This window comes from Leopardus geoffroyi, chromosome A2, assembly GCF_018350155.1.
Source record: "Leopardus geoffroyi isolate Oge1 chromosome A2, O.geoffroyi_Oge1_pat1.0, whole genome shotgun sequence".
NCBI classification, from domain to species: Eukaryota; Metazoa; Chordata; class Mammalia; order Carnivora; family Felidae; genus Leopardus; species Leopardus geoffroyi.
In genome coordinates, this window is record NC_059331.1 from 14,728,260 (window position 1) to 14,752,100 (window position 23,841).

Below are 23,841 nucleotides of genomic sequence, written 5' to 3' on the forward strand. Positions count from 1 at the left end.
GGTGACGCACTACCGGTCGCGCCACTGCTTTTCCGGCCTGGCGGGTAAACCTGCTCCCTGGGCTGGCGCGCACCTGTGGGACAGTAGTTGCCGCCCCGCGGGGAGCCCCCGGACCTCACGGTGAGCGGGCGGGGCCTTCGGGAGGGGAAAGGAGCGGCTCCGGGCGCCCTCGGCTGGGGCGGCGGGCCGAGGCTTCTGTAGAAAGCCTGTCCCGACCCCCATCTCCCTCCAGATTGCTGCCTGCGCGTGCGGCCCGGAACTCCCAGCGGCCTCGGCACCGGGCCCTGCACGGAGCAGAAGTCTAAGAACATGGTGGAGGGAATGAACGAATGAGTGATGACTGAGTGATGGGTAGATAGGTGATCAAGAGCTAGGACCCGTGTTCGGAAACGAAGTCCCGGGGCTCAGAGTTCTCCGGCTGAGTACCAGCTACTCCCCCCCCCCCCCCCCCCCCCCGCCATGAATCCTGCAGCTCAGAAACATTTTTAGGGACCGTCGTAATAGGAAAAGGCGGTAGTGTAAAGCGCACCAGGTGGCTAGTCTCGAGTCTCTGAGTCATAATTTTTGAGGCAACAGAGGTTGTTTCTTGATCTATAAAGTTGGACTTTCCAGTAGTCAGTTGACAGCATGTATGTGATAGCCCATATGGAAACGTCAGTGTCTGGCTACAAAATTTTACTCTCCGTTACTTGCCGAATATGATCCAGAACTCAGGGGCGGGGCTACAGAATGAGTGACGTTGGAGCCTGCCGACTGCGAAGATGCAGCCAGTCTAGCGCTGGAAGATAGAGATGTGAGCGGATTTTTGTGATAATATTTTAAACTACACTATTAACACTTAACATGTATCAGGCACTGTTCGAAGCAGTTGTGCTAATTTATTTGACCTAAACCGCAGTGTATTATCTGTAGTTCTTAATAAGCATATTGAGATAGGGAAAGACTAGATGACTAAGGACACATTGCTACTAAGTGACCCAAGGTGCAGAAGAGAGATCGACTGTGCTGCTGCAGCCTGCACGAGTAGGTTACTTTTGGCCAACCGACAAATCCAAGAAGGGCTTCAGAGAGGAGTACAGTTAAGTAGGGCCTTATTGAGGGAACTGTCGCTTCAAATTCATCAAAAACGCTGCCTGGCTTGCCCATAATCCTTTCTGGCTAATTAGTGAGAGGTAAGGAGGTGGCAGCGAGGAGAAAGCTTATAGGGTTTGAGGAGAGAGCTAGCTCTGTATTACTTTTAACAGGATTAAGCTATTAAAAGTTTCTTTCCTTTTTACCCTTCACCACAATACCTGTCTCTTCCCCAAAACCTGGATTCAGACACATCCTTTTATCATCTTAAAATCATTGACAGTCAGATTATTCTACACTAGGCATTGGTGGAGACACCTGTACGTTCCTTTCTGGGGAATTTGTAGGCAAGGGGTTAGTAGACTATGGCCCACAGGCCAAATTTGGTCTGTCACCTGTTTCTGTAAAAAAAAAAAAAAAAAAAAAGTCTTCTGAAACACAGCCGGGCTCATTTGTTTATATATTGTCTAGTTCTGTTTTTAAGCTACAAAGGCAAAGTTGAATAGCTATGACAGAGACCGACCATATAGCCCATGAAGCCTAAAATATTTAGTTTTCTAGCCCTTTACAGAAAATATTTGCAGTTTGACATGAACTGCTGACAGTTCAGATGACCCACGCTTGGAGGAGAGGGTTGACACCAAGATGTCTTTTCTTCTCCGTAGATTTTAGTATCAAACATGATAATGCCTGACCCCTGTGGAATGCCTGCCATGTGGAAGACGTCTTTATAAATGTTTTATATGAACTAACTCATTTAGTTAAGGATTCACAGAATCTTAAAGCTGAATGGATTCATGGATATTATCTGTTTTGTTAGTTTTGTCAGATAAATAGCTAGTCCTTTAGGCCCATTCACATGGGCTGTGACAGCAGTTTCTGATTCCCAATTCAGTTCACTTTAATCTTTCTCTGAACAAGAGGCCAATACCATACCCATTTGGTCTGGCATTTTGATGTTGTTGTTTTTGTTTCTGGTTTTTTTGGTTGTGAAACCTGTGAGCAAGAACTGTCATTTTTGTTTTATGTGATTGTTTCTCTCACCGTCAAAATAATTCATGCTTGGGGCGCCTGGGTGGTGCAGTCGGTTAAGCGTCCGACTTCAGCCAGGTCACGATCTCGCGGTCCGTGAGTTCGAGCCCCGCGTCAGGCTCTGGGCTGATGGCTCAGAGCCTGGAGCCTGTTTCCGATTCTGTGTCTCCCTCTCTCTCTGCCCCTCCCCCGTTCATGCTCTGTCTCTCTCTGTCCCAAAAATAAATAAACGTTGGAAAAAAAAAAATTAAAACTCCTCCAAAATTAAAAAAAAAAAATAATAATTCATGCTTGTTGTAGGGAAAGTGAAATATATAGAAGAGTATAAAGGACAAAGGAAAGTAACACATTAAATGACCTAGGGATCAGTGTGTTAACATTTTGGTGGATTTTCTTCTGTTCTTTGTATTTTGTATATATCTGTGTATTAATAATAGTTTCTGTTTATTGGATGTTTACTTAGTGCTGGTATATGTATGCATATTTTTTATTTTAATGTTTTGCATTCTGGGTTTTTTAAATTTTTAAAAAATGTTTATTTAATTTTGAGAGAGAAACAGAGTACGAGTGGGGGAGGGGCAGAGAGAGAGGGAGACACAGAATCTGAAGTAGGCTCCAGGCTCTGAGCTGTCAGCACAGAACCCAACTCAGGGCCCGAACCTGCAAACTGTGAGATTATGACCTGAGCTGAAGTCAGACGCTTAACCGACTGAGCCACCCAGTTGCCCCCCAAAATGATCTTTTTAAGGTCTTTTCTTCCAGAATGTAGCTCTTATATTAACAACCATTACATCTGTATATCAAGACTGATGGTTCCAATTAGTCAGTGAGGTCAAGGTTTTTGAGAGCTGTTAATATGTCCTTGAGCCATTACTGTAGCAGAGTTAAAAGGTGTACCTTTGAAGTTTTAGATTGAGGTTATCAGTTTCATTCATGAGCGAAGGCAGGAGTCCTAAGAATTATATGCTGTATTTCTCTGCAGATTCATTCACTAAAAGGTTCTCCAGTTCCCATACACAAAAGTTTATGAAGTTGCCAGATTCTGCTTCTCTGCCCTCACCGCATTTCAGAACAATAACCACTGAGAATCAATCTTCCTCTGTAACCATTGAGAACGAGATATTGTAATAAGCATTTAGGAATTTTGTAGTGAACAAGACAAACAACCCCTTGACTTCACGACACCTAAGAGACCAGCAGAGCGAATACAACAAAATCAAGCAGGCATTTAGATAATTTTTCTAAAATCAAATTTATGTAGTTTTCTCTTGTTCCTTTTTTAAAAGTTAAAAAAAATTTTTTTTAATGTTTTGAGAGACAGAGCACGAGTGGGGGAGGGGCAGAGAACAAGGGAGACACAGAATCTGAAGCAGGCTCCAGGCTCTTAGCTGTCAGCACAGAGCCTGATGCGGGGCGCGAACTCACAAACCGTGAGATCGTGACCTGAACTGAAGTTGGACGCTTAACCGAAGAAGCCACCCGGGTGTTCCCCTTTTTAAAAAGTTTTAAATATTAATTTCGGTATTGTTAACACAGAGTATTCTATTTCAGGTGTACAATAGAGTGAACAATTCCATACATTACTCAGTGCTCATCATGATAAGTGTACCTTTTTAAAAAAAAATATTCATTGTTGAGATAGTGGGAGAGCATGAGTCAGGGAGGGGCAGAGAGAGAGAGAGAGAGGGAGAGAGAGACATAGAATCCAAAGCAGGCTCCAGGCTCTGAGCTGTTAGCCCAGAGCCTGATGCGGATCTCAAACCCACAAACCATGAGATCATGATCTGAGCCAAAGTTGGACAATTAACTGACTGAGCCACCCAGGCATCCTGATAAGTGTACTCTTTAATCCCTATCACCTATTTCACCCATCCCCCTCCCATCAGCCCTCTGGGAACCATCAGTCTGTTCTCCGTGGTTAAGAGTCTGTTTCTTGGTTTAGCTCTCTCTCTTTTCTTTGCTCATTTTTTTTTTTTTTAATTTTTTTTTTCAATGTTTATTTATTTTTGGGACAGAGAGAGACAGAGCATGAACGGGGTAGGGGCAGAGAGAGAGGGAGACACAGAATCGGAAACAGGCTCCAGGCTCTGAGCCATCAGCCCAGAGCCTGACGCGGGGCTCGAACTCCCGGACCGCGAGATCGTGACCTGGCTGAAGTCAGACGCTTAACCGACTGCGCCACCCAGGCGCCCCTCTTTGCTCATTTTTAAAAAATGTTTATTTATTTATTTTTGAGGGAGGGAACGAGAGGGGTAGAGAGAGAAAGAGAGACTCTAAAGCAGGCTCTGTACTGTCAGTGCAGAGCCCGATGTGGGGTTGATCCCACGAACTGTGAGATCATGACCTGATCCGAAATCAAGAGTGGGATGCTCAACCAACTGAGCCACCCAGGTGTCCCTTGTTTGTTTTGGTTCTTAAATTCCACATGAGTGAAATCATACGCTATTTGTCTTTCTCTGACTTATTAAACTTAACATACTGTCTAGCTCTATATTGTTGCAGATGGCAAGATTTTATTTTTTTATGGCTGAGTAATATTCCATTGTGTATATATACATCTTTATCCATTCATCTACTGATGGACACTTAAGTGGCTTCCATTATTTGGCTATTGTAAATAATGCTGCAATAAACATAGGGGTGCATGTATCACTTTGAATTAGTGTTTTTGTGTTTTTTGGGTAAATACCGACTAGTATAATTACTGGATCATAGAGTAGTTCTATTTTTAACTTTCTGAGGAACCTCCATTCTGTTCCCACAGTGGCTGCACCAGTTTCCATTCCTACCAACAGTGCATGGGGGTTTCTTTTTCTCCACATTGTCTTCAACGTTTGTTTCTTGTGTTTCCGATTTTTGGTTTTGTATTCTCCTATTTTAACATACTATATTTTCTCATGAATATTCTTTGAAAATAGGACTTTTAAGAGTTATAAAATCTATCGTATCGATATGCCATCAATGTTTATTTGCCTGTTGTTTTACAATTATATTAACAGTGTGATCTTTGTACTTAAATTTCTGTGCCTATCGCTGATTATATTTTTTCCCTTTTTTCTCTGATTATTGAAGCTGTTTATTCCTACAGGAAAACTTGAAAACATTACACAAAGATAGGCCTTAAGACAAAAGTTTACCATAATCGTATTCTTCAGAGATGATCATGGTTAACAATTTGATATATATTCTTAGAGATTTAAGTTAGTTTTTAAAAAAGAAAGCAAGATGTAGATAATAGGGGAAATTTGGGAAGTAGAAGGGAAAATCATTCATAAAATACCATATTACCATAGTGATTGATGATTAATTTTCCTTCTTAACTTTATTCACATGCACATTTTAACATATATGCTTGATAGTATTATGTACTTTAAAATTTTATATCCTGCATGTTTTTCATTTATATAGAGCATATTTTTCCAAATGATCACATATTTTCATTTTTAATTATTTTAATGTCTATATAATTGCCACCACGTGAAAGTACCATGATTTGCTAAGTGTCAGTGTCCGTTAGTAGAAAGATTGTGTTTTCCAACAACATTGCAGGGTATTTTTTTTTTTTTAATGTTTATTTATTTCTGAGACAGAGACAGAGCATAAGTGGGGGAGGGGCAGAGACAGAGAAGGGGGACACACAGAATCCGAAGCAGGCTCCAGGCTCTGAACTGACAGCACAGAGCCTGACGTGAGGCTTGAACCCACAGACCTCGACATCATGACCTGAGCTGAAGCCTGACGCTCAACCGACTGAGCCACCCAGGCGCCCCCTTTTCTTTTTTACAGGTAACAAAAGAATACAGCTTTTTTCTTCTTTGAGAAGTTCCTTCTTTCTGAGAAAGTTCTTTTTCTTTTTTTAATCTTTGTTTATTTTTGAGAAAGAGAAGGAGTGCAAGCGGGGGAGGAACAGAGAAGGAGACACAGAATCCGAAGCAGCCTCCAGGCTTTGGGCTGTCAGAACAGAGCTGGAGGCAGGCATCAAACTCACAAACTGCGAGTTCATGACTTGAGCCAAAGTGGGACGCTTAACAGACTGAGCCACGGAGAGGCGCCCTGAGAGAGTTCTATTAGTAGAATTACTATTCTACTATTTGAAGAATATAGGCGTTTTATAGGCATACCGATGACTTTAAGGACCTTCTGAGATACATTGTATATACTTAGTGAGTATTCTTTCTTTTTAAAAAAAAATTTTAAAATGTTTATTTATTTTTGAGAGAGACAGAGACAAAATGTGAGTGGGGTAGGGCAGAGAGAGAGAGGGAGACACAGAATCTGAGGCAGGCTCCAGGCTCCGAGCTGTCAGCACAGAGCCTGACGCGGGCTCGAACCCATGGACCGCGAGATCATAACCTGAGCCGAAGTCGGATGCTTAACCGACTGAGCCACCCAGGTGCCCCTAATGTTTGTTTATTTTTTGAGAGAGACAGAGACAAAATGCAAGTGGGGTAGGGCAGAGAGAGAGAGGGAGACACAGAATCTGAAGCAGGCTCCAGGCTCTGAGCTATCAGCACAGAGCCTGACGCGGGGCTCAATCTCACGAGCTGCAAGATCATGACCTGAGCCGAAGTCGGACGCTCAACTGACTGAGCCACCCAGGCGCCCCAGATAGTGAATATTCTTATCTGAGTTCCTATACCCACAAAATGGTGATCCTGTATTCCAACCGCAATTTAGCCTACAACTTTAAGACCTGATGTATATTGCCAAAGTATCTCTAGGAGAATGGTACTAGTTTACGTTCCCATTGCTGGTATATGAGAAGCTCTTTCCCCATACCTTTGCCAGTCTTTTTTTTTTTTTAAACATTTATTTTTATTTTTTGAGAGACATAGAGACAGAGCGTGAGTGGGGGAGGGGCAGAGAGAGAGAGAGGGAGTCACAGATTCTGAAGCAGGCTCCAGGCCCTGAGCTGTCAGCACAGAACCCGACCCGAGGCTCAAACTCACGACCCATGAGATCACGATCTGAGCCAAAGTGGGATGCTTAGCCAACTGAGCCACCCAGATGCCCCTGCCAGTCTTGACTTTTAGCACTAAAAAGAAAATTTCCAATTTGACCTAAAAATAGATTCTTTATTCTTTTCAATTTCTTTGATTACCACCAAGACGGAATTTTGTTTTGATAGTTTTATTGGCCTTTTGTTATTTATTTATTTATTTATTTATTTAGTTATTTATTTATTTATTGTCTTTTATAATTCTTGCTCTATGTTATACTTCCCATATTTTTTATGAGTTCATCTTTTTTCCTTACTCATTAATAAGAAGTCTTTTATCCATTAGGTCCATCTACTCCTTGATGTATAAATCAAAAGTACTTCTCCCAGATTTTGTCTTTTGATTTTATTTGTATTTTGGATATAAGATTGTTGCTTTTCTGTGACCAGATTTATCAAGTTTTGTCCTTTGTGGTTTGTGTTTTTTTGCATAATGCTTAGAAAAGTCTTCTCTAATCCTAAAGTCAGTCATTTCTTAATATTTTGTGGTTTCACTTTTTGTATGTAACCCTTTAATCAGTTTAGATTTATTTTGGTATATGGTGTGAGGTAGGAATCTTACTGTTTTTTTCCAGGTAAGCAACAGTTGCAACATAATTCATAAGTAATCAATTTTGTATGACTAGAAATGCCAATTTTCTCATATATTAAATTCTTTTATTTATTTCTCTTTGGGGATTAGGAATCTCTAAAATCAAAAGCCAGAGTTAAACTTCCTTTTATTTTTATTTTATTTTAAAAAATGTTTAATGTTTATTTCAGAGAGAGAGAGAGACAGAATGTAAGCAGGGGAGGGGCAGAGAGAGAGGGAGACACAGAATCTGAGGCAGGCTCCAGGCTCTGAGCTGTCAGCACAGAGCCTGATGCAGGGCTTGAGCTCACGAACTGTGAGATCATGACCTGAGCCAAAGTCGGACACTTAACCGACTGAGCCACCCAGGCACCCCAAACTTCCTTTTAAATATGTAAACTCATTGTTGAGGTTTTCCTAGCCACACTCATTTGTTGGTTTTATCTGTTACTCCCAGGATGTTAATTACTCTCTTTATGACACTTCTGTATTCCAGATATGTAAGTCTAGTTTCTACTTGGATATTTGAAAACTAAACGTATCTTCTTTCTCTCCAGACTAGTGTTCCCATTCTCTCTAAAGGTCACTGTCATCACTCAAGCCCTAAACTGGCAAATTATCTTGACTTCTCCCTCACCCTTACACCTCTCCTAAATATTCATCCAGTCCTGTGGATTTTGTCTTTTAGTTGGTCCAGTCTCTTTACTGGACTGCTGAAACAACCTCCCACGGAAGCTTCCAGCCTTCATCTTGCCTCTCCACCTTCCACCGTTCATACACAGTTTTCCTCTGGGCTATGGGCAGAAGGATGTGTGGGTTTTTTTTTTTTTTTTTAACATTTATTTATTTAAAAAATTTTTTAATGTTTATTTCTTGAGAGAGAGCATGAGCAGGGGAGGGGCAGAGAGAGAGGGAGACAGAGAATTCAAAGCAGGCTCCAGGCTCTGAGCTGTCAGCACAGGGCCCGATGTGGGGCTTGAACCCATGAACTGTGAGATCATGACCTGAGTTGAAGTCAGACACTTAACCAACTGAGCCACCCAGGTGCCCCAGTGTTTACTTATTTTTGAGAGAGAAAAAGAGAGTGCAAATGGGGAATGGGCAGAGAGGAGGGAGACGCAGAGTCCGAAGCAGGCTCCAGGCTCTGTCTGTCAGCACAGAGCCTAATGTGGAGCTCGAACTCATGAACTCTGAGGTTGTGACTGGAGCTGAAGTCAGACACTTAACTGTCTGAGCCACCCAGGTGCCCCAGGATATGTTTTTTGTTTAAACAGTAGATATACTCATGTTACTTTTTGCCCTGAAACCTTTTCATATTCCTTTTGTGACTTTCTACTCACTTTCAGGTAAATTCCTTAAAATGTTTTTCAGGGTTGGATTTGATCTGGCTTTTTCTTGCCTCAGGCTTCATGTCTTATTTTTGTGCTTAATAATTTGTCTTACTGGATCTCTTTTTCATTTTTCCAAAGTACTGAGCAGGATTCCTTTTGTGTATCGTTTCATATCTCTGGTATATTCTCTTCAGTTCTTACCTGTCTCATTCCTTTTTATCTCTTTTTCAGCAAGGCTTTCTTTCCCAGACTACATCAGGGCCCCTCTGCTCTACATTCCAGCATCTCATATTTCTACTTTTGTAATTCCCATAATTGTAACTACACTTTAACGTCTTTGTCCAGCTGTAATGTAAGTTCTGGGCAGGTCGGGGCACGTCTGACTTTTTCTTCACTGTTTACCTCTGATTGTACTGAAACCCCACTCTACTTCATGGTTCTCTATAGGATTGTGTTGTGGGTTCTTTCTATGCCCCTCTTATAGAATAGGATCAGGAAATCCCAGATAGAATCCTCTTAAACCTTTAAAATTTAGCACAGAGCCACAGGCTTTGGATGAGAATACCACAGTACCAGCCTTATGTATTTCAGTAGACTTGTGCCATGCATACATGTGTTTTGAGCACTCGGTTATGGTAAAATCATCTCTCTGTCTTCCTTTTTCCTTGAAATAATGCTGCAGATTCTTCTTTTCACTTCAGGATTATATGGAGAGACATTTTTGGATGAACAGTTGTGATTAAATATTACGAACATGAGAAACTCTGTACTATTTTTGCAATTTTTTTGTAAGTGAAAAATTATTTCACAATTTAAATGAATTTTTTTTTCCTTTTTAAACTGCAGCCTACACTCTTCATGTTGAGCTGTGCCTGAAGAGAAACTGTTTAGTTGATCTGACCTCTAGAAGAAAGGGCAATCAGTATACTTTCAAGTTGTACAAATAGAGTTCCCTCGCTACTGTCCAGCTCCATAGCATGTAGTGGAGATGAGTGGATCAGACTTTAAAGCATTAGCTTTACTGTGAGGCCATTTCCCTGTGCAACTTTTGATTATATTGACTTTTTATATGGATTGTTGTATATAAAGACAGGGCACTAATTAACGTGAATACTTCCATCCACTTCATAGGTATCGTTCTGATTTATTCATCCAGCGCTTGAGTGTTTGCTAATGTGTCAGTCTGGCCGTCACTTTCTATACAGCTGACCAATGGCATTTGTGAAGCTGGAAGGCTGGAAGCCCGCTGCGATTTGTGCTGATGCAGTCACTCTGCTAGCTAGACATTTTGTGCCAGTTAGTAGACAGTGTTCCTAGGCAACCGTTCTTTCTCATTTTCCTGTTTACTGGGACAGTGATATCCCCTCCCCCACCTTTTTTCCCCCTATGAGCAGGGCTCCCAGTTTTCCAACTCTGAAGTGTTTTCCTATCAAAGCAAAGAGAAGATTTGTGGATGTTGAACATGCAAGGAGCTGAAGAGCAAGAGCTCGGAAGAGAGGTTTGTCCAGGTGAGTGAGCAAAAGGGAAAACCAGGGGGACAGACAGCGGGACTTTGGACATTGTACAAGAGAAAGTGACCGAAGCTCAGGAAGGAAGATTACCCTGTGTTTTAGGGATGTTGGGGGGACGTTGGGGAAGATGTGGGTGAGCGTCTCCTGGGACCAACTTTCCCCAGTACTCATTTTGTCTCCTTCCAGCATTCGCTTGTCCATTTGCCCATGGTCCACTCTGAATACAAACCACGCCCTGATCTTCATCGTTTTCCCTGTATTGCTACCGTCTCTGGCTCTCTCACTTCCTCTTCTGTGGGGTACCTTATTAACGGTGGTCACCTTACCCTAACACAGATCTCTTCCACCACTTGTAATTGAATTACTTGCTCTACTTGCTTTTATTGGCCCTTACTTATATGCCATTATTGAGTCACGTCAGAATTAGGCCCCCGTAACTTCAGGGGCTTCCCCTCTGGCCTGCAAGAGAGATATTCACTCTGATGTCTTCTTTCAGATTTGATGAGCAAGTCTGTTCCAGAGCAGGATGTCTCTGAAATTGATTCACCAGGGATAGTAGCAAAGAGATTACAAGACGATGCATACCAGGATTCTACATTTGGAGAAAAATATGCATGTGAGAGCATGAAGGAAAACCCTTCTGGAGAGGTTCCTGGACCATGTCTTTTCAAAGAAGGAGGTTTTGGGGGAATAACTTTTATCCACAAGGAAGCATCTCCTGAAATGATTAGCCAAGAATATAATTTTGAGAGAAGCTTACTTTTGACTTCAAGCTTTGTTACACATCTCAGGGTTTCTACACAAGAGAGCCTACATCAGTGGGAGACAAGTAGCATACACACCAATGAGATTTCAGACCAGAGTAAATGTCCAACCCTCTCTACACAGAAAAAGCCTTGGGAATGTAACGAATGTGGAAAAACTTTTACTCAGAGCTCATCCCTTACCCAGCATCAGAGGACTCATACTGGAGAGAGGCCCTATGCATGTGAGGAATGTGGGAAAGCCTTTAGTCGTAGCTCCTTCCTTGTTCAACATCAAAGAATTCACACTGGAGTAAAACCATATGGATGTGAGCAGTGTGGGAAAACATTTCGGTGTCGGTCATTTCTTACTCAGCATCAGAGAATCCATACTGGAGAGAAACCTTATAAATGTAATGAATGTGGGAATTCCTTCCGCAATCATTCACATCTCACTGAACATCAGCGAATTCACACTGGAGAGAAACCTTACAAATGTAATCGATGTGGGAAGGCATTCAATCAGAACACACACCTCATTCATCATCAGAGGATTCACACTGGTGAGAAACCTTATTTATGCAATGAATGTGGCTCTTCTTTTCGTAAACACTCAAATCTTACACAACACCAGAGAATTCACACTGGGGAAAAACCCCATAAATGCAATGAATGTGGGAAAACTTTCCAAACAAAGGCAAACCTCTCTCAGCATCAGAGAATTCACACTGGAGAGAAACCCTATAAATGTAAGGAATGTGGCAAAGCCTTTTGTCAGAGCCCATCCCTTATTAAACACCAGCGAATTCATACTGGAGAAAAGCCTTATAAGTGTAAGGAATGTGGCAAAGCGTTTACTCAGAGCACCCCACTCACTAAACATCAGAGAATTCATACAGGGGAGAGACCCTACAAATGCAGTGAATGTGGTAAAGCCTTCATTCAGAGCATTTGCCTCATTCGGCATCAGAGAAGTCACACTGGAGAAAAACCCTATAAGTGCAATGAATGTGGGAAGGGATTTAATCAGAATACCTGCCTCACTCAGCATATGAGAATTCATACTGGAGAGAAGCCCTATAAATGTAAAGAATGTGGGAAAGCCTTTGCTCATAGCTCATCTCTTACTGAACATCATAGAACACACACTGGTGAGAAGCTCTATAAATGTAGCGAGTGTGAGAAAACTTTCCGCAAGTATGCACACCTTAGTGAACATTACAGAATTCACACTGGTGAGAAGCCTTATGAATGCATTGAATGTGGAAAATTCTTCAGACATAGTTCAGTCCTTTTCAGACATCAGAAACTTCACAATGGTGAATAACCCTGGCATTCAGGTTATGACAGCTTCTCTAGAAATAGTGACTAGGAATCTGGCTGGGGCCGGGGCGGGGGGGGGGGGGCAGGTACATTTCCTGGAGGGAGCACCGACTGTTACACTCAGAAGAGTATTTCCAGTTACGGAGGCAGGAACTTGGAGAATGCAGAGCCTACAGCTGGGCATCTGGGAATTCAGGGTAGAAAGGAAGTTCCCTGCTTTTCAGATGAATCTTTGCTGCTTGCCACTTCTCCTTGTGACTTTCACACCTTGAGGTGCTATTGTTTAGTTAGCACTTGTGTTTCCCTTACTGCACTCCTGCCCCACCTTCCCAGCTTGTGACCTGTGTTCTCTGGCCAGTAGGCTGAGGTGCTTTCCCAAACATTCAGTGTGAAAGTGGCAAGAGTTCTGAGGTAGTGCTAAGTAGCCTCCAGGTATCTGAGGCTGCTTTCAACATGCGATCTGTAGACGTGGTCTCATGAAGGAGAGGTGGAAATAAGGGAAAACAAAGAATCCTTATTCATTCAACAAATAAGGGGGTATGTGGCAAGCACTGGGCTTATGTCTACAGATATGTTAGTGAAGAAGGCTTTTCTCGGGGTGAGGGAGATCTTTCCTGATCCTTTCAAGATGGAAGGCAATTTGGGGCTAAAGTGGAAGTAGGAGGTCAAGAGAAACTTATCTTGAGTGATGCCAGTTTGGGAAGGGAGTCAGATCTGCTCAGAGGGCCAGGAAGAGGAAGGTCCAAACTTTGTCCCAGAGGAACACTGACTTACCCAGGAGGGACATAGTATGTGCTAGGCTGCTGGTGCTGAGGGACAACGTCCAAACAACCGTTAATGGGTGTTTAGGGAGGGGAAACCATTGGTGATAAAGACAGCCTTTTAGGTTGGCTGGATTCAGGGCTGCCGGACCAGTCCTTAAGAGAATGTTGGTCATTGTAGCGGGGAGGGCTAGGTTTCATTTAATTATGCCATTGGTAGCTATAAACAGATTAGTTAGGTTTCAGGTGTTTCCATTTTTATTGGCACTATCTTATTCTTGGATATTTTACCCTTCCCTGCAGGTTAGGTGTAACTAGGGAGACACTGTCATGGGATAAATTTGGAAAGTGTTCTAGAGAGAATTACCTCTTTTTCAAATCCTTGAATGTTGAGACAGCACAGTTAGCCACTGACTATGATGGTATTTTATTCTTTTAAGAGAGAAGGCATGTTTTTTTCCTTTATTTCCTTACTCCCTTTCATGTTCTTCACTGCTACCCAGAGCTTGAGCTCTGAGAAATGAGGTGAGGATAGCCGTTGTCTGGTATTTGGAAGAGTTTCTCTGCTCTGAAGTTTATACAGTTTCAAAAATAATGACTGTTAAAAACAAAGTCAGTTGATTCTGGAATGGTTGGTTACTTAGAACTCAGTGTTAATTTTTTTCCAGAGCAACTGTCTTGTAAGTAGTGGTTTGAGCTATTAGTTACCATGAATAGGAACGTGGCAGAAATATCACTCTTTTCCTCTCTAGCTGTGAAGAGTATATTTTCAAAACCTGCCACAGGGCAACTAATAATTGAGTAAATCAATGCTTTATGGACAAAAATAACCCTGTTAAAACTTCATGTTCATGAAAAATTATATTATTGAAAGGAAATATTGATGTATTTGTACTAAGTGAAAATAACGCTAAAGAATTCATTGCTGGCACATAGTAAATGTGTAATAAATAATTGTTGAATTAATATATTTTAATCAAACTTTGCCCACCAGAAACTTTAGCAACTTCCTGGGTTATGTAGGTGTTTAGAATATTTATACACTACTCTCTTTAGAGTTTTGAGATTAGAGAGAATTGGGAGAGTTTTCTTAAGGAAGAAATGGGAAATCTAAGGATGAGACATCTCCAACTTTTTGTTCGAAAGCTTTTTAAAAATAGAATAGACACAACTCTTTTTTAAAATGGTACCATTTTTTGGTACCATTTTCATTTCCTGGGAAAACAGGAAGGAAAGGAACTTGTCATCTTTCCACTCTCCTTATCCCATATTCTCACACTTGCAAATATTTGCTGCTGGCAAAATTCTCTCATTCGCAGGCCAACCATGTGCCTACTTACTCTAGCTTGGCCCCAAATCCTGGAAATGCCCCCTCTGTCAATCTTGTACTGTCTTCGTATCCAAGCAGCCACTGTATCCTGCTTACATCTCCTAAATCTCAAAGCCATTTCCATTGCTACTGCTGTAGTCCACTCCCCAGTTTATTTCCTAGACCATTTTCCTATTTTCCCAGTCAGTCTTCCAGTTACCCCACTAGGCCGTCTTTCACATTTCTTCTTGATGGTCTTTGAAAGACACAACTAGCAGTGCTGCGGTTACCTCAGAATATTCTAGCCCCTTAAAAGGCACACAAGGCTCCTATGTTGGCCCATGCCTACATCATCATCCTCAGGTGCCATTCCCTGCATTGCATGCTGTTCCATTGTGCAAATTCCGTGATTCCCCATCACTGCTGGACTCAAGTTTGGCACCTTTTGCACATCCTGTTTTTATTGCCTCAATATCCTTCCTTCTGCTTGCCTGGGAAGCTCCCCTTTGTCACTTGTGAACGTGCTCATGCAACATCTCCTTTGAAGCTGTGTCTGGCCTCACATATTTTTTATTTTTGTATTTTAGATCTTCATTTTGTTTATCATGTTACATTGTAATGGCTTGTTTACAGATCTTTTCCCACTGAACTATCAGCTCTGTCAAAGCTGGGGCCATGTGATATTTATTCAGGTTTGTATCCACAGTCCCTGGAATTTAGAGTGTGTTCAGTAAATATTTGTTGAGCTACACTAAAATGTTGAGTCAGACATTTCTCCATGCCTCCCTGCCAGGCTATAACTTAGGTCCACAGTTACCAGCAGAAAGGAGGTGTGGTAAGTATAGGAGCGTGTCCATGAAGTATTTGCCAGGTGCGAGAACTCCAAACCTTTCCCCGAGATACAGATGGTGTGGTTGTATTAAGCAGAGGGTCTCTTAAGAGAAAGTAACCTGTTGTAGCAAAAAAACCCCAAAACTCCACTTGTTATAAATTCGCCATTTAAATGTCCCATCACAATTTAACCGAGTACTTTCAGATGTCACATTGATGTCAGGGTCAACTGGAAGAGAGAAATGCAGCTGTAGAAGCACAACCACTTCAGCTGGAATATCCCTGAAATAAGCAGGAGCTGAATAGTGATGCTGGCCTGGCAGGAGAGCAACTGAGCTTAGTAGCAATCCCAACCATGGAAGCGCTTCCTGAGCTCATGGCTTTCCTTGGCTCAGGATGATAAAGAGCTGGAATATGTTGCTTATTCTCAGTGTGCTGAAATGTAGTATGTGATTTCAGAGGGACATGGCATGAGGCCACATCAGATCCTCAAAACTAATAGAGACAACAGGTGGTTGGACTTGCCCAAGGTCACACCGCTAGTAAGTGTCATGTGAAATTTAAATTCCTGTATCTTTTCTTGCTTTTCCTTCAGATTTCTCTTTATTGGTCATACTTCTGTTCCATGATGCCCCTTTAGTTGTTTATTATAGAGTTGACCACTTAGGGCTCCACTCTTGCCCTGCTTGTGAGGATGGGAGGAGCTTGTTTTTAGATTATATTTATTTTTAAAGTTTATTATTTTTTTTATTTTGAAAGACGGCACAAGTGGGGGAGGGGCAGCAAAGGAGAGGGACACAGAAATGATCCCAAGCCGACTCTGCACTGCCAGCACACAGTCTAATGTAGGGCTTGAACCCACAAACCGTGAGATCATGACCTGAGCTGAAGTCGGATGCTCCACTGACTGAGCCACCTAGGTGTCCCTTAAGATTTTATTTTTTAAGTAATCTCTGTACCCAAGATGGGGCTTGAACTCACAATCCCAAGATCAGGAGTCACATGCCCTACTGACTGAGACAGCTGGGTGCTCCTGGGAGCTCCTTTTAGATGAAAAAGCTTTTTTGCCCTCAGACCTTCCTGTGTGTGAGTGTGAGAAATAAAATGGTTTTGCATTTTGATTTTGCCTTTCTTCCTACATAATGCAGAAGTGTAGCTTTGGCCCCAGGTGGCTTCGGTTTCACTCTCCTTCAGCTACTGGCCACCACAGGACTAAGGTCATTTTAGTTTTGTGGAATGGTTTTGGTGTCCACTTCCCCCCTCACCCCCTTCCATTTTCTACCTCTTTGAAGAAGCTCAGCCCAAATTATGTTAAGCCCATTCATATTTCCAGTAAATTGCTTTGCCTAGGGTACCCCCCTCCAGTTAGTTGCCACACAGCAGAGCCGGCTGAGTTAGATTCTTTGAAGCCTAAAAGTTAAGGGAAAATGGTTTGGCCTAGGCTCTTTGGCCCGTGGGATGTCAGGGCTTGCAGGGGAAGAACTTGCTACCTGATTTCAAACATGTGCTGAGAATGTGACACTTGGCAAAAAGTAAGGGGAGCCCAACATTATTGTTCCCTGCGTGTCAGCTGACAGTTCTACAAAGGGTTCTTTTTTAGCTGTACATGGTTAGCGATGACCTTTCTCCACTCCTAATTTCAGCCTCCTGAGGGGACTTCATTTTGGTAAAACAGCCAGGCTGGAAGTTTGAGCAGATAACTTCTCTGTTGCATCTCGTTCATTTTTTTCAAGTGTTTAACCCCCTATGGATTAACCACTAGGGATATGGTGAGCAGACAGCCTTATTTTCCAGGGCTTGCAGATCAAATGCCTGGAAGTGGATCATGTGCCCTATTATCCTGCCTGAAAGCGGATTAGGTGCCCTGCTGCCCTTCATCCAGGGAATACACTGACAAGAGGTGCCTGTATGTGCAAGTACTTCCTGAAGGAGTCCTAGCAAGACCTGAAGTTTTGCAGCGGGGGGGGGGGGGGGGGGGGGGACCGGGGCCTTGAGGGCTGGGAAGGTCCCTTGAAGCCAAGGCTGAACAAAGAGGGCTGCTGGGATTTGCGGAGCGCGATGGGATGCACATTTACCGAACTCTTCTGAAGTGCCAGGAGGTCTTAGTAGTAACACATATTGACTCCATTTAATATTCATGATAACCTTATGAAATTTGGTACCACTATCCAATTTTAGAAGTCAGGAAACAGGGACAGAGAGGTAAATAAAGTAACTTGCCCAAGTTTACACGCTGAGAATCCGGCACTTAAGCTGAAAACAGACCTATTCTTTCGGCCAACTGTTGAACAAAGATCCTGAAGCAGAGGGTGTTTGGGGCTCCTGTGAGGAGGCCAATTTTCTGGCAGGTGAGAATGTGAGGAAGGCTGAAGCCCGCTTTGTGAAACCCTTGGGAAGACCTCCAAAAGGCAGTGACGTGGAAGAGTTTTTAGGAAGATAAATATGGCCAGGTTGCAGAATGAGTAATAAGAGCGCCTCGTTGGCCGGCCACCAGCCTCTCACCCTTTTGGTGTCCTTACAGTGGGAGGGAGCCTGGTGCGGTGGGTTTGCGGGCTGTTCCCGCAGCGGCGGCTCCCGAGTCGGGCTGAAGCCTAGCTCTGAGCCGGGGAGGAAGCAGCGAGAGGAAGCCGCTCCCGCCTTCCTAGAGAGGAGACCGCAGTGGTTCCGACCGGCGCGGGCTGCTGACGTCACGCCCGCCCGGCGTCCAGGCAGCCTGGGAGCGTCCCGACGCCGAGTGTCCAGACGTGTGGCGGGCGGTGCCGCGGACAGCACCTGGGGAGTTGAGTCGGCCGTGCCGGGCTGCGGTGGTCTCGTCGCGGCGCCACCCTCCGAGCCGGGGCCGGCCCCCCGCAGCGCCTCTTCCTTCCCGGAGCGCGGGGTCGGGCGCCGCCAGCGGGGGCCAGCTTGCCCTGAAGAGGGAAAGGAGGAGGCTGTTGGAGAGCGCTGGTCTGGGAGTCGGGAGACCCGGGTTCCATTTGTGTGTACTTGAGGGAGGTAGCGAACTTCTGGGTGCGTCGCTTTTCTGGTTTCCAGAAGCGAATGCTATTCCTTGCTTTTCCAGTTGGCAGAGTTGCGTGGGTTGAGTGAGTATAGGTGAGAGTTTGCAATTTCCTTTAAGTTTTTATCCTCTAATAGCAACAAAATAGGTACTATATGAAGACACGTTTAGCAGCAGGTCCTATTTGTTGAAGGCATTTTCCTAAATACTTCCATGTATTGACTAATTCATGCATCATCACAACCCTATTAAGTAGTTATTGTCAACGCCAGCCATGTAACCTTTGAAAACAGATCTCAGAAAGGTTAAGTAATTTACCCAAGATCTCTTGTCTAATAAATGGTAGAACAGGGATTCAAACCCAGAGGAGCCAATGGCATACTTCAAGTTTAGTGGAGGAAGACATTTTATCTACAGTGGAAAGTGCTACAATAGAGCCATGTGAAATCCTTTGGGAATCTAGAGGAGAAAGGGCATTGCAAGTCAAAAATTTTTCACCAACGAGAAGTGTACAGTTCACATTTTAGCTGAATATTAAAGTTGAGTAGCAGTTTGAATTCATTTGTTCAGTGTCAAATAGAAGGTGTTTGTGGATTGGGACCGATTAGACTGGTAACCAGATCCGCGCCTTTTGCTAGAGTGTTCTTTCCTTTCCATTCAGAGCGAGTTCTTAAAACCTTTCCTCTGAAGAGGGGTCCTGAACATCTTCTATAAGACTCCCCTAAAAGACTTCCCCTGTCCTTTCTTGGAGATTCTGCTTTACAGAGATACAGTCTTATTTTCCTGAAATTCCTCTACTTTGGATTGTGGGAATATAACTGTAGGGGAGTTTCCTTGCTGTTGACTCAGCCTCTTCTCAACAAGAGCTGATCTCACTGTTTGATGCATAGTAACTGCTCAATCAGTATTTTCCAAGTAAATAAATTCAATAAGCAGCCTCAACCACAGACGGACTGGACCTGAGGTTTTTGCTCTTTTCCCATCTGTTTTTAGAATCAAAGGATCACTGAATGTTTGTACTAGTTTTCCACTTTCATTTCAGATACGAAGACAAATCACAGATGAAACCAAGTGACTAGCTTCAGGTCATTGAACAAGTTAGTGGCAGAGCCCAGACGAGAATCAGGCCAGTGTTTGTTATAATGTCGTCTACTGTAGCCCCAGTTTTTGGCTTTTGAAGTCAACGGCTTTTCCAGTAGGTTTGGGGTGGGGGCAGAGAGGTGGGGGGGGGGGCTTCGGTTCCAACCTTATCTCCTGTGGAGGAATGTTTACCCCAGGATAGTCCTTAGGAGCACCTGCCCCCTTTCTTTGTGCACTGTCAGGTCTCTCAGAAGACTACCCACTTACTGATTTCTGTCATTGGTAATACTCTTTTCAGGAGAATAATGATATTCTTCATTCAGACTTAAAATAGTTATTTGGTTAGGGATGGGCTATTCCTGAGTTCCTCTGAATCCAGCAGCTGACAATTTCTGGGTGCTTTTTTCTCCTTCCTCCATGCCTTAGATTTCTGCCCTCCCTCAAGAGAAGGTTCCAGGAGACAAACCAGTGTCGCTTGTGTTCCTAACAGCTTATCTCTGGGTAAGTGAAATCTAACTAAAGAGCCCACGATGGGTTGTTACGGGGGTGCTCATTCAGAAGTGGTGGCAGACCTACAGTGGGACCCACCAGTGACCACCACACCTGAACGCTGCAGACTGAAAACACAGAACCACCCTGAAATGGGCCCACCTTGTTCAAATCAGAGTGAGTGCGGCCCATTATGGAAGCAGGCAATGAAGTAACTGGCTACAGGACAGATCAGAGAATGTACTAATTGTATATCACATGTCCTTAAACTGTAGCAAGAGTAGCTACCCCTTCTGCAGTTATCTGGTAGAACATCTGGCAGCTTCACTGAACTGCTTGGTATGATGCCTTAATGGTGTAGCAGTCAGATGTGAGAAAACTGGTGGCATATTACTGGAAGACCCATCACAAAGGTGATTTAAGTGTCTCCTCAGGGAATATGAATGGGCTCCCGGCTCTGTTTGGCACAAGAGTCTAAGTAATAGCAACTTCTGTTCTTGTGCATCAGAAGGCAAGATGGAGCCTGGGATCTGTTAAATTCAGTAAGAAAAGCACTGTGTGAACTGGATTCGTAGGTTATGGGAACTCTATGAATAGATTGTGACTATTTATGGTCTGAAGGATTCAGTGTAGTTTAATATGTATGCATAATATATGTACACGTGCACATGCCTAGAAGAAAGGTCATCAAAAAACCAACTGTGTTTTCACTAGGTGGTGGGATTTCAAGTAATTTCCTTTGTGGACTGTTTTAGAATGAGCATACATTGTTTGTATCTGTAATAAACAAAACGAAACAAAACTTTTTGAGACAATAAAAATAAAGGAAAGAAAAGTGTGGTTAGAGTTTGGGTGTTATGTTTCACTATTGAAACCATATGGGGTTAATTTTTGTATACAGCATATCTATACTGGAAGTTTATACAGAAGATAAAGATGATACAGTCAGGAAAAATATTCAGTATATTTAACCACCAGTGTGGTACAGTAATGCCCAATCAGATCAGTCTCTGATTTTATACAATTTGTGCAGAGATCCCAGTGTGTCCCAACTCTCAGCCCCAGTAGGTCCGTATGGACCAAGAAAAAATGATCCTGAAGACACATTCTTTACTGGGAAAAAAATGAATAAATCAAATAGCAGAGCAGCAGAACCTATAGAACAATTTTATTTATGCAGAAAGAAGCAAATGGTATGTGTATAAAAATATATAGAAAAAAGACTGAATGAATCTACTCCAAACTTGATAATCTCCGGGAAGGGATTGGGTTTGTTTGGGTAGGGTGGGCGGTGATAAAAAATGACTAATTTATCCTACATACTTTTATATTATTTGAGTATTTTAAAGTGAGGATATATTCATATGTAACTTATATTTAAAAATTGAAATAAAAAGCGGCCTCAGAGAAAAAGAATGTGTCAGTGTCTTCAGCACCATCCAGGGAGGAGGTTGCTAATGTGTGGCACATGAATATCTGTTCTCAGATTCTGTGCCCTTATTGAGAGCATCGGGATTTCAAAGTCTGATGCCATTAAGATCATCTAAATACTTCTCTTTCTCCAGTTCTAAGGAGTGTCCTGATGACAATGACTTGGTTCCCATGCAGTTTTTCTGTAGTGGAGAGAATGTGTCAACTAGCTGGACATGCGGCATATCAATTTCTCATTATAGATCAGCAAAGTGACTTTCTGTTTTCTGTATCATCTTGTGAATTTGATTAGTATACGTCACATTCTGAAGCACTTTAAAGTGTCACAGGTGAGGCTGGGTTCTGGACCATGATGGTATAGTCAAGTTACTGTCTAATGGGAATCTCTTCCCCAAGGACCACCCCTATCCTAATTTTTCTCTAAACAAAACAATGATATCTTACTTGCTTTCAGTAAGCAAGGCTCTAGTTTTTAAACCTAAAGATCTTCCAGTTAGACACAGGGGAGAGCTACAGATGCTGAGTTTTGGAGAGAGAGGTCCAAAGAGACACCTGTCAAGGTGAGTGAATAGGAAGGATTGGGATGATGGACCCGGTAAAAGTAACAGCCTGGAATACCTTTGAAATCTTAAAAGAGAAACTCTAATTGTCACTAGACAATGATGTAAACTTGTACTTTTCTCAAGCAGCACGAGCAAGACATTGCTTATAGGTATCCTAAGGAAATGGGATTACTTTTCATCTGTTTTTTGAGGAGTAGAGACTATAGGTAGGTAGTACTTTTCCCTAACGGTTTACCCAAGATTAGAAAACTTATCCTTTTCACATTCTACTGTTTATCACTCTGGATCATCTTAAATTACCTGGATTAATTTTTAGTACTTGAGTGTTTCAGAATCAATCACGATAGGGAATTGTATAGATTTCCCAAGATATGTCACTACTTAATCTCTTCTATTATCTAATCTTCTCCCCAGGTTATTGTGATCTGTATATATTATTGAGAAGAGGATAAAATCAAGATTCTACAATGCAGGTCCCTTGTTCTGCACAGAGGACATCTTCCTCCATGATTTTTTTTTTCAGGCAAGAAGACCAAGCCTGATGTAACAAACAGTGTTAAGTGACTTGTGGAAGATGACGAGGATGTCGAGGGTCAGGGAACCTGGTCATCAGGGGTTTACAATCGGAGAAGGTGACGATACATGCCGGACAAGGAAGAGGAGGGGCATCCTGCAGGAATGCCTGAGAGTACAGTACATGCACACAGAACATTCCCAGGACAGTGTTACTGTAACCATAGTCATCTCTGAGAAAGTACCTTGTAAGTATCATGAACTTGACAGTTTCCTGTAAACTGCACCTATTGGACAGATGTTCCTTGAGTGCGTTACAAGCAGCACGAATGCCCACCAAATTTCACTGCAAATGAACCATCAGAAACTTAACATGCAGAAGAAGCCTTCAAGGTGTAGTGAATGTGGGAAATTCTTTACTCAGAGGTCGTCTCTTACTCAGCACCGGAGGATTCACACGGGAGAGAAGCCCTATGTATGTAGTGAATGTGGAACTTGTTTCCGTAAACAGTCAAATCTTACTCAACATTTGAGAATTCACACAGGAGAGAAACCTTATAAATGTAATGAATGTGAGAAAGCCTTTCAAACAAAAGCAATCCTTGTTCAGCATCTGAGAATTCATACTGGAGAGAAACCCTATAAATGCACTGAATGTGGCAAAGCTTTTTGTCAGAGCCCTTCCCTTATCAAACATCTGCGCATTCATACTGGAGAGAAACCTTATAAATGCACTGAATGTGGCAAAGCCTTCAGTCAGAGCATTTGCCTTACTCGTCATCAGAGAAGTCACTCTGGAGTTAAACCTTATAAGTGTAATGAATGTGGGAAAGCCTTTAATCAGAGTGCATGCCTCATGCAGCATCAGAGAATTCATTCAGGAGAGAAGCCCTACACATGTACTGAATGTGGCAAAGCCTTCACTCAGAACTCTTCCCTTGTTGAACATGAGAGAACTCACACTGGAGAGAAACTTTATAAGTGTAGTGAGTGTGAAAAAACTTTCCGCAAGCAAGCACACCTTAGTGAACATTACAGAATCCATACTGGAGAAAAACCTTACGAGTGTGTTGAATGTGGGAAATCCTTCAGGCACAGCTCAGCACTTGTTCGACACCAGAGGCTTCATGCTGGAGAATAAAACTTGGGATATAACCGATGTGGAAAGATTTGTATGAAAATGCCACCCCCCTCCCCCCCAAATTCTTAGATATTGAAGACTAAGTCTTCAGCTGGGATGAATGTTCTATATGTTGAGCAAGAGGCAGTGTGTCCTGAAAGTTAA

General features: G+C 42.7%; 2 protein-coding genes across 5 annotated transcripts; both read left to right on the forward strand.

The window, feature by feature from the left end:
* ZNF502 (zinc finger protein 502) lies at positions 1–23,711 on the forward strand. 4 transcript variants are annotated; one of them, XM_045492583.1, is made up of 5 exons: positions 2–120; positions 10,399–10,512; positions 11,012–11,821; positions 19,987–20,061; positions 22,458–23,711. In XM_045492583.1, the coding sequence occupies exons 2-5, from the start codon at positions 10,458–10,460 to the stop codon at positions 22,493–22,495; spliced, it is 978 nt and encodes a 325-aa protein (XP_045348539.1). In that variant the 5' UTR covers positions 2–120; positions 10,399–10,457; the 3' UTR covers positions 22,496–23,711. The 4 variants fall into 4 exon arrangements, with proteins under 4 accessions (XP_045348537.1, XP_045348539.1, XP_045348538.1 ...); XM_045492581.1 differs by lacking the exons at positions 19,987–20,061; positions 22,458–23,711 and having other exon boundaries at positions 1–120; positions 11,012–15,408; XM_045492582.1 differs by lacking the exons at positions 2–120; positions 19,987–20,061; positions 22,458–23,711 and adding an exon at positions 132–793 and having other exon boundaries at positions 11,012–15,408.
* ZNF501 (zinc finger protein 501) lies at positions 22,855–23,711 on the forward strand. Its single transcript, XM_045492585.1, has one exon. The coding sequence runs from the start codon at positions 22,855–22,857 to the stop codon at positions 23,695–23,697; it is 843 nt and encodes a 280-aa protein (XP_045348541.1). The 3' UTR covers positions 23,698–23,711.
* Positions 23,712–23,841: the final 130 nt, after the last annotated feature.